This window comes from Apostichopus japonicus, chromosome 15 (assembly GCF_037975245.1).
Source record: "Apostichopus japonicus isolate 1M-3 chromosome 15, ASM3797524v1, whole genome shotgun sequence".
Lineage (NCBI taxonomy): Eukaryota > Metazoa > Echinodermata > Holothuroidea > Aspidochirotida > Stichopodidae > Apostichopus > Apostichopus japonicus.
This window is the reverse complement of record NC_092575.1, coordinates 489,415-501,129: the sequence shown is the minus strand read 5'-3', so window position 1 is coordinate 501,129 and position 11,715 is coordinate 489,415. Positions and strand designations below refer to the sequence as shown.

The 11,715-nt window shown below is 36.7% G+C and overlaps 1 protein-coding gene across 4 annotated transcripts in view; it reads right to left on the bottom strand.

Annotated features, from left to right (window-relative positions):
• Nucleotides 1-1,772: 1,772 nt before the first annotated feature.
• LOC139981019 (uncharacterized) overlaps nt 1,773-11,715 on the bottom strand; it is a 38,841-nt gene continuing 28,898 nt past the window's right edge. For 3 of the 4 annotated variants that reach the window (XM_071993121.1, XM_071993122.1, XM_071993123.1), the window contains exons 4-9: nt 8,490-8,571; nt 7,945-8,136; nt 7,348-7,503; nt 3,922-3,989; nt 3,194-3,324; nt 1,773-2,771 (exon numbers count right to left, since the gene is read on the bottom strand). In XM_071993121.1, the coding sequence (XP_071849222.1) occupies nt 2,317-2,771; nt 3,194-3,324; nt 3,922-3,989; nt 7,348-7,503; nt 7,945-8,136; nt 8,490-8,571 (1,084 nt within the window). In that variant the 3' untranslated portion in view covers nt 1,773-2,316. The remainder of the gene's footprint in view (nt 2,772-3,193; nt 3,325-3,921; nt 3,990-7,347; nt 7,504-7,944; nt 8,137-8,489; nt 8,572-11,715) is intronic. The other variant, XM_071993124.1, reaches the window with a different exon arrangement.

Genomic DNA, 11,715 nt, shown 5'->3' with positions numbered 1-11,715 from the left:
TAACGACAAGTTAATTGGAAGTTACCAAAGAAATTTATTTATATATTGAAATAATATTAATGAATACAGTGATTCGACGCAAAAAAAAATAGAATTGACCTGTAACAGATCTAAAAGATCTTTCAAACGTTTGTTAGAATTAACTCTAACCCTGCTTAAATCTAATTTCAATATCTACCTGGATTATTCTGAACCTAACCCTGCTTAAATCTAAGTCCAATGTCTACCTGGATTATTCTGAATCGAACTCTGCTTAGATCTAAGTTCAATGTCTACCTGGATTATTCTGAATCGAACTCTGCTGAGATCTAAGTTCAATGTCTACCTGGATTATTCTGAATCGAACCCTGCTTCAATCTAAGTCCAATGTCTACCTGGATTATTCTGAATATAACCCTGCTTAGATCTAAGTCCAATATCTACCTGGATTATTCTGAATATAACCCTGCTTAGATCTAACTTCATTGTCTACCCGGATTATTCTGAATCGAACCCTGCTTAGATCTAAGTCCAATGTCTACCTGGATTATTCTGAATATAACCCTGCTTAGATCTAAGTCCAATGTCTACCTGGATTATTATGAATCGAACCCTGCTTCAATTTAAGTCCAATGTTTACCTGGATTATTATGAATCTAACCCTGCTTAAATCTAAGTCCAATATCTACCTGGATTATTCTGAATATAACCCTGCTTCAATCTAACTTCATTGTCTACCTGGATTATTCTGAATCGAACCCTGCTTAGATCTAAGTCCAATGTCTACCTGGATTATTCTGAATCGAACCCTGCTTCAATTTAAGTCCAATGTTTACCTGGATTATTCTGAATCGAACCCTGCTTAGATCTAAGTACAAAATCTACCTGCTGGATTAATAGAAATCCTGGCAATAATTACTGAGTCTTTCCAAAGTTCTTCACATTATTATTATTATTTAATTGTTTTACATATAGCCTACTTCACAAACTATCAAAAAGTTCACTTCTTCATATCGACCTCAAAACCAGCATGATCTGGGTTTGAGAAATATGGATGGTTTGGGAGGACGATATGTGTGGTAATGACGTCATCGCCAAAGAACCAATCAGCTTTAATGTAGACCACATAGGACAGGATGAACCCATGTGACACATTTAAGAGGAAAACCATAGCAAGAAGTTAAGTTAAACATACCTTATTATACATCCAAAGGCTGCTTACGTATATCCATGAATCTATTTACATCATTTTGCTTACCCTGTTTGAGACTTTTTCTCCTCTATCAAATCTGACTTTCCAACGTTAAATGTTGATGATGGAGAGCCAATAAATAGATAAATCATTTAAATAATTTAAAAACGATAGTAACAAACAGTCAAAAGAATATAATGGTCACAAAGGCGGTATTTGATCGCTATGGCAACTAAACATACATTAAAGAAGGATACAATGAATTGGTTGAGCAAATGATCACGGGATCATAATATGATCCTAGGATCATCCTACCACCATTAAAGGATCAGGGGGTCATCTAATGATCTAAAGATGAACATACCTTCCTGTAAATTTAATCTGCATCAATACACTACTGATGTGATTTCGTAAGGTGTCAAAGGAGTATAAATCACTGGTGGACTTGAATCCACAGCACCTCAGTTATATAATATATATATATATATCTATATATATATATCTATATATATATATATATATATATATATATATATATATATATATATATATATATATATATATATATATATATATATATATATATATATATATATATATATATATATATATATATATATATATATATATATATATATATATATATATATATATATATATGTGAACTGAGGTTCTGTGTGTGTGTGTGTGTACATATATGTGAATGACGATTAGTTAGATATTTCCACGCAATTTATTATACCTAACTTTGAATGGAGAAGCAATTGTCACTTTTGCTGCGTAATCGCTTTTATCATTCAAATAACTCATGTTTTCGAGTTCATGGAGGTAGGTTTGAGTTTTCAATTGGCGGTGTTAATTCGATGTTAACTTCAACGAGACATCTCCAATGCAAGTAGCGAACAGCACCGTAAGTCCTCATGGAAATAGAAAAATATCCAACAATCATAACAACAATTCAGTAAGAACAATGGTAATGTTTAAAATATCAAATGGGATGACCTCGTACTTTCTAAACTTGACGTCACCAAACAGAATGCATTCAGCAGACCTGGCACTTCAGAAAGGTTTCGTATGACGACGTAAGTAAACCACACACACAGTGATTGGTAGTTGTCTCATGAATATTTATAACCGTTTTCCAATCAGATCATCGGTTGTGCATAGTTTCGCCTAGGATCTGATATGCTTCCCATCATGGAAGCAGTTGGATCATAACCAAACTGCGCATGCCCAGCAGTTCTACTCATATAACCCGCCGTCAATCCATTCGAACAGTATCTAGCGGCAGTAGGATCACGCATATAAGCCACTTCTCGTGAATAGGGTGTAGGCCTGCTACTTGAACGGAAGTAACAACTAGGTCCATAACTATATTGATTGTCAGTGGGTGGGGCGTATGTTGCGTAAGTATCTGATGCGCACGTTCCATTGGTCAAAGTGCATGGGTTTGGTAGTTCTGTGTAAGAAGGGTTTGGATTAAGCAAAGGAGGAGGAAGACCTCCTGATTGCGTCATCGAACAGCTGGTGTTGATCGCCTCCACTGTGGTCAAAGATGGCGGGGTGTTTGATGCACAACTCGAATTAACCGATTTGTCGTCTGAGAAAGGTTTGAAAGAGATAGAAACTGTTGGTACACGTTGATATGCAAATGTAATAAATGAAGGTTACCAGTATTGAATCAAAATATGCTAGAACATCAAGTAGTTGTCACACATAAGGCTTTCTACAAAAAATTTTGTTTTGATGCCACCCATCATGGCATAAAATATTTGCCAACATTTTGTCCCGTGTTTGTAACTTGCATTTGAATATATAGATTTGACTGCCGTTGCAACAACCCTACTGAAGAAACTGTTTAATAAATTAAAGTATATTCGAGAGCACAATTTGTACATAGAGAGTGCACAGTATGTTGTTTTACTTGTTACCACAACACATGTTAGAGGTGAAGGGTGAGTCGACATTTACGGTAGCCGTTTAGCATAATGAAAAGGAGTAATAAATAAATAGCGCCATCACCTTGATCCCCGTGCCCATTACTGCGGTTCCCTGACCTCGTTGTCCGGGCGATGCCGACTATCTGAAGTGAGCTTGGTCTGTGATGATTACGTGCCCTGGGACCGTTGGAATGAGGCATTATCTCAATTATACTATGAATAAAGGTGAGAAAATGCACGCATTCTCTCATCTATACCATATTATAACATTCTTTAGTTGTGGAATTAAATTTGTTGCAAGGGCCTATTTTAGAAGTAATGTCCCCTTGCCCATCTCTCTGTATACATACATCGTCACATCGTCTCATATGTATAATATCATACCATAAATATGTATGTATGTATATATGTATCTATATATTTTATAACAAATTAACCCCTATTGGATGAAAAGAAAAACGTTTGGAATTCCTGCAGGATATTGATCAAGTACAATATTGACAAGCGAAGCATAAACTCAACAATTTATATTATAAGGGCGCTATACAATTTTCAAAATTACGAAAAGCATGTATGTTCTATAATGACTTCACCTTATCTTATATCATCTTTTTTTAAGAACGCAGTTAATTGTAAATCAGAACGACTGAATATAATTTTCTTTTTTAATTTTATTTTAAGAATATTACTCGTAATATATTGGATCTATCGATTCATGGATGTTATTTAAATCTTTGTAATGTGTCTATTGAAAATATGACGTCATCGTGTTTTTAAAGTTAAAACCTAAAAGAAAGGGTAAAATCTCACCAGTCATCTGGATCGCATTCTCGAAAGCCTTTTGCGAATGGATTACTAGCGATTTTTAACTGCGTTATCTGTTATCAATAAAACGAGGAAAATAGTTTAAATTTCAACAAAAATTATAATATTTATAAAAACTACACAAAAGAAACATTTAACAGGATTTAAGCAAAGAACCAATCTTGTGGATCTTAAGTATAAAATTTGTTTTGGTTTTTCTTTGGGCCAAAAATCTGATAATCTCACAGCAAATGCAACCCATTCACTTAGCTAGATTTTTTTTGTAATAAAAATTTTATTTGGGTTTTTGTTCTACTCAAATGCCATTGATTAAAAGACGAGTGTAACTTAAGTATACTGAGCCGATAAATGATGCGAGGAACGAAGAGAATGGTTAATTACCACTAATCAGTAGAAACAGATAGAAAAGAGTGTTAGATTGATTGATGATAACGAAATTCTGATGAAGTATAAGAATATTTTGTAAAAAATTCTGCAAGTTAAATATACACAATGAATTCAACATTTCGTTTGTTGTTTCAGATACCAATAGCGAGTCGAGGTTATAACAGTAGCATTCGCCTGATGTTTCCTTTGAATTTGCTTTTAATTAACTTTATCCTCAATTCATTTTCAGATCAACTTCAAAACTGTTTTTCTTTCTGCAACCATTACACCAAGATGCTTTAAGTTATTCATGCCATTCGTGTTCGATTTAAGGAAAACCATTCCTCAACATTTCTTAACTCACACCACTTATAGAGATATGAGTACTTAAATTCTAGCGGAAATTTCTTGCTAGTCGAATTCCTTCCTACACACTAATCACACGGAAATGTACATCATTAGCCATTGGGAATTTAGTTTTCTTGAAAATAGGTCAAGCAAAACTGAACGAGCGGTCATAAAAAAATTACCAGCTATAAACTAACCCATCTGGTGAGCATATACGTATTTATTCCAACGATGTAGGCCTATATGTGTATGTAGATATATATATATATATATATATATATATATATATATATATATATATATATATATATATATATAGTATGTATGCGCTCAATATGGTGATGAGAACATACGAGAAAGGTTTGGTAAACTAATACGTACAAGATTGTGTGTCTGGTCTGTGCGTTAACACGTGCTTGGGTATGAACTTAAACATCCGTTTAGCCTACCCACGTGATGGAATAAATTGAAAATCTGAAAAATAGTGAAATATCTTATCGCCGCTAAATTGGTTAAATGGTAGATAACCCCACCCCTTAGAATCAACAATATAAGCCCAGAATGATGTATGTATGAATGTAGAATTATGAACTTTGCAGGTGATGGGGGTGAGGAAGAGTGGGGGGGGGGGGATCTGTACCCGCAAATGTCATGCACGATCTAGAAGTTGAATCCCAAGATGGCGGATTCTGCTTAACCTAGTTTGTTATACTTCCACAGGGACTTATCTCTCAATACGTCATCATCTTGAAAAGATAGGACACATGTTTGCAGACATTCTCCAAGAGAAACCTGCTTCAAGGCGACACACCGGCTAATAATTGAGATATTGCAGCTAACTTTATCTATTTGTTCATAATTTATAGCTCATATAAGCTCGATGTTATTTTGTGTGTGTGTGTATGTATGTAAAAACACTGCTATCATTGTTATTTAGGGCCATCCATGTCCAGTTGTTGTAAGAAATTTGTAAGTGCAAAAGAAAGTTTTGTCCCTTAATACAATTCAAGAATAACTTTTCTATGCTAACTCCCACGCCCCCTCAGTGGCGGCGGAACCGGGGGGGCTTGGGGGGGGGGAGGCTCAGCCCCCCAATGAAAAAGTTGAGGGGGCAAATGCATGATAAGCCCCCCCAATATTTACCAAGGCTCCGAAACGTGCATCTGTCCATTTTTCATTACATACTTGTCGATCTGTCCGATGCACACGTATACTATATAGGTGTAATAATTTTAGTAAATGCTGGGGACCCTCGGCCCGTCCCCTGGCTATAGACCACATTGTCACCTCAACCGCGTCTTCACGCCCCGTGAAAAGTGGAAGCAGTGAGTGTGAGTACCGGTAAGCGCAACACAACTTCGTCTTAGGCCAATGACTTGCATCATTTCAGCCAGTTCTCCAACATCCCCTTACTCAGTGGCGGAGCGTCCATACAGTCAGGGGGCGGATGCCTCCCCCCCCCCCCCCCTGACGGACTCAAATGGACTGCTGGCCCTCATTTCAGCTTTTCACTACTTTTTACTTATTCGCGATTATTGACTATTTTATTGCGCTCTCATCTACCTTTTGACATTTGCCATATTCTGTTGGTGTAATTTTCCGACAAAATGGCGACGACACCTATTTATTCTCCGTTTATCTGCCAATTAGCAAGGCCCGGAAAGGATCATTTCCTGCAATCTAGGGAATATCTTTACTCAAAAATTTTCTCTACGCTCCGCGCCAACCTGTGGTGGCGCTCCGCTTAGATAGTGTCAAAAGCGCCCCTACAGACCATTCTTGCCCCTCTGATCAATACCCCTAGCTCCGCCACTGCCCTTACTACACTCAAAAACGTCTTTGCGAGTACACTACGAGTAATAGCTATTCTCTTAAAACACCATCGAATATACAAATTACAATGTTTTTACAGACTTTTACGTGCAATCTGAGAAATTGCAGGCTTGGGACCCATATTTTAGGGCTAGGTATTCGCAGTATAAAACACTCGGGAAGTGCCGTTTCCGGCCATCTGGGGGTTTGAAAAAACCCAAAATTTTCTTGTACGCTCCGCGACAACCGATGGTGGCGCTCCGCTGAGATAGTCTCCTCACATTAGCCCCCCCAATAATTTTTCAGTTCCGCCGCGCCTGCGCCCCCTCCCTCCCGACCCCACCCCTCCGGTTTGTGGACACGCGACATCCAACCAGAGAGCCTCTACAGCTCGAATCCGTCTGCTTCCGATGACAGTGATGACCGAGGGGTGATTGACCCTGGTTAATTGGTTTTTAACTTGCACTAGTTTCGGAAAGGCTACTAATTTAATTTAACTAGCATTCAATGATAATTTCCTTTATTGAAGGGAAGTTGAAACTAGGTTAAAGATTTATCTTGTATAATTACTCTAAATTTGATCTCTTAGTCATTTTGTAATAGGTATGTTGTTGGGATGTATTTAAGAATATAGCTCGTTATTTTGAGGTTGTCAGGTCAATTAACGTATATTAAATGAATTGGAACCTTTTGGTATACGTAGCTATTGGTTAGGCGTCATATTCAGTCATAAGCGCCATATTGTTTGTGGTTTCGAATGCTGAAATGAAACTATTATTAGGCCTAATATCCTCGAAGGAATTAGCCGAACAGCCCATGTTATGATATACAGCAAAAATGAGTATAATGAGTACATTCCCATGCATGTTACACTGATATCCTTACCCTGTGATTCTGATATGCAGTAACTGCTGTAAACTGTGTCTCTGAAAAGAAAAATGTTTTGAAATCTCTCTCCGGGGCATCATCGAAGTCCTTGCGGCCGCTAACATGTACCACGTGAAACCTCGGCTGATATCGGTGCATTGAATTCAAAATAATCTGCAGACAAAGTTAGTTTGACAATATTTATTTATAGTGACACTCCTTCTAGATAAAAATTACGCCATGAAATAGGACTGACAATTCTTAAACTTGAAATGTCACTACCGATAGAGTCAGCTATGACTCTTGAGAAGGTATCAATTTGAAAATTGAAATTTTACTTGATATTAATTCGCTTTTGCTTCCATAACATCAATTTGAGAAGTGCCTCAAATACCTTAGAGCCACGCAGACTGGCTCTTCACAAACATCAATTTCAAAGTAACGTTTCAAGTGGAACATGAGCTAACATTTTCTTTCCAGCATTAAGTTGGATCAGGACTTCCTTTATCTGCATATACCAAACGTTTTAATTATTATATGATTATGTCGTGCTTCAAGCACTCAGCAGTTGAAGCGAAATGAATATTCAGTGTTTGATTATTATTAGTTACTCACGTGACCATTATCGTCTAGTAAGTTGTTTGTTAACTTTAATTTGTCGAAAGAAACTATTTGTTTCATCCACAAGGCACCCCTGGCTGGAGAATCAGGATGAACATGGATCCGACCTGGCATTTCGGGGTCAGCTTTACCCGCAACCAACCAACTGGAACTGTGAAAGGCGTACCGGTATCTCTTATCATCCACCTACAACATCAAACATAAAACTGATGCATTCTTGTTTGTTTCATTCAGTTTATCAACCTATTCAACACAATCTTGCACAACGCATATCTACAAGCATTTCTCAACACACAACCATTAAAGAACAGATCATGTACCTGTAAACGGCATTATCCATGAAAACATTATCTCTCTCATAATCCAAAAACAGGCATAAATTCAAAACTTTGCAAATGAAATAAGAAATAGTGGTATACAACGAAGCCTCGAAATAAACTTTCTAAAATAGTAGAAACCATCTATGCAGTCGCTCTGTTGTAAAGCTATAGTCTTCTGTTTTACTGTATTATAACCAACCGATGGTGACGGAAACTCACCGGGACAAAGTCCATTAGTAGAATATACTCTGCCATTGGATCCATACCGGACATTTTAACTTGAAACGTAGGGAACATTCTCCTGCCAGGAAAAGATGGAGACAAACATGAAAATCACGTGCAATTCATAACTTTGTGATACATTTACTAACGCAGGCAACAACATCCATCTTGTCATAAAATAGTTACCACTACCGACACCAATCGAATATTTTTATATAGGTGAAGTTATATAAACGCCGCTGACACCAATGCGCCCGTTTAGGAGAATTCATTAGATCACTGCTGACACGGTGATAGATCATCTATAGATGAAATAAATTGACCGCTACTGACACCAGTCGGATTATGCGAACTGAATGATCACTGCTGACACCATTAGCGTGAACACTACTGACACCAATAGAACCTAATTATATGTATATTTGAATAATTGTGACAAGGAGTGTAGCCACGTAAAGTTGAGTATTTGCTGTAAATATTTATAATCCTCTTCTACTCTTGGATCTTACTGTTATGGTCGTTAGCAATCCCCATTTGCTGGTTGAAAAGGTTATAACATTATCTTAATGATGATGATCGGAAAAACTTAGTTCCAGTTTATGCTGACCGCCAATGATCAGCGAAGCTAAACAACAATTGTGAAAGCCCATCCCGACATGTCAATAATCTTATCATCTGTTGGAACATATATGATCTATCCAAGACTATGTATTCAATGTGACTATCCAAGACTATGTATTCAATGTGACTATCCGAGACTCTGTATTCACCAAGACGACATATGACGTCACGAGTGCAAGACAAAGTGTTTATTACACAGAAATCACTTCAAGATTTGCTTTACTGTTTTTATGAAACAATTTTAGATGATTTTTTACGTTTATGAATTAATTGATGATGTATGACATTTGTTTTAGCTCTACTTTGTAATTGTGTTGATAATGACATTAACGTTAATCATAACGTGAAATTGTCTTTGAAGTGTTACTACTACAAAGAAAGTTTGCATCGGACTTTCAAAGTTCTTACGAAGTTAACTGATTCCTGTCATCGCCAGCGGTTCATATGACTCCCTCTATTTCGGCAGTCAATTGTTGACTATCCTATGATACGGAGAAGAATGGACGCCGTTTCTAACACTAGCCTTGGGGCAGAGTGATCGCCTGGGTTCAATTAATCTTTCCTGGCCTCTCGAGTTTTATTTGGGAATATCTTTCTCCCAAATCTGACTTGTGTTGGCCGATTGATCTGAGTATTAGGCGACGATGAGAACTTGATCTGTATTCCAACTGAACAGAGACGAAGATTGAGGCAGGGAACTCAAACAGGCTCCTTGATTGAGAGAGAGAGATACCTTACAAACTTAAAGGGGTATGCATGCCAAACAATCAATCATTTGTTTCCATAGAACCATTCTTCTTAAGAGAAAGTTTAAGTTGATTTGTATCTGTTTGCCTTTGCTGTAGTGTTCATAACGCATGCTTACCGCTGCAATGTTTAACAGAGATAATCTGACGTTTGACGTCACATGTTCACAACATTCCCACAACAGTTATTCTCTGTTACTGTTGTTGAAGACTGCGTCTCGCGTCACATCGATAACAAATAAAGTGATATTAAGTGATATCAAGTGGATATCAAGTGATATCAAGTGGATGGAATACAAGGTTCCCCAGTTTAAGAGTTACCGATCTTTCCGATAATTGCAATATATACAAGTTAAGATACTCCTGACCAAACGAGACAAAACAAATTTCGCTATCCGAAAATGTCTATGACATCTAGAACGGTTTTGAAAGATATCCATCGGTTATCTGGATGCTAAGCACGTGACAATCCATCAAAAAAGTTCAATGTTTATCCAAAATGTATTATAGTTTCACAAAACACACACACACACACATATAGCTTAGAGATACTTGGAATCAAAGGAAATCAATATCACAACGTCTATGTCGTACTGCGGGATCTCCCTTTAACCATACTAAAATCCTCAATCTTTCGACAAGGCGAAATCGCGGAATCAGTTTGCCGGTAGCATCGAAACAGTAGCGACTGCTTGAGGCTTCAAATGACTTAAAATGATATTCCCTGCACAGCTCCTGCATTCCCTAAGTGAGCGATGATCATAAAGACTAGAAATTGATATAGCCTAATCAAACAGCGGTCACTGCACTAAGAATCTACTCAAATTCTTATTACGCTTTTTCTATTTATGTTTTATGACTTTTCTTTTGTGTATTTTAGAAAACAAAATCTACAGAATGAAAATTGGAATTTTATCATTAAAACAGATAACGATCGAGTCCCTGTGGATATCTTGCCCCCCCCCAATAAAAAAAAAGTATCAGAAAATGAATTTATTTAAAATCTTGAAAATGAATAGTAAAGGTTTCTTAATGATAAAACATAGGATTGGTCAGACAAATCGCTTTTATCGGTTATTTTCATTGGATGATTTTATTATTTTCTACTTTCCATAATTTTCTTGTCAACAGATAAATATTAATAAGGTAAACTTGTGTACAAGAAGAGTTTATCAATACCCTTTTTTGGTCGCATTTGACTTGGCTGTCATACAGCTCGGGTTGACTCGATTTAATTGCAAAACTGAGTTTGACGTGACCGACATAATAACTGTAAACAAAGATTCACCTAAGCATATTTTTTTTAAAAGTTTACACAGTATTTAAACAAAACTAGCTAACATCCAAACACTTATCCTTGAACGTAGAATCACCAAGTCAGACCTTAATGCACGTCGTTTCTTTTCGTTTTGGTTACAGATGCTTTCATGATTGCCCGCAGATTCCATTTAATTGACCTATCCAAACCTTATGGCACGCCGGGCGTGACATTTGCCAACGTTTAAACTTAACTTAAACGTCTTTATTTACCTGTCGTGATAGGCTTCTATAATATCGATAAAGAATGCATTGTTGACAATTTATTTTCAATTAAAGTTTCGACTTCGTCAATTGTATTCAAAATAAACTATATGAGATCGACTTTAAAGCTGTGATAAAATAGTTTAAAATTAGCTGTTGGTCTCTCAGTCTATTACAAGGAAGCATTACCTTCACGTGACACGACCGTGTACGCAGCTCATTAAGATTCAAAAATGTAAGACATAAAGAAACCTTAGTGATATGCCATAAATCTGTCATTGATAAAGTAGATGATGCGAGTCCGCAGAAGTTTTTACTTCCCAATAAATGATTTT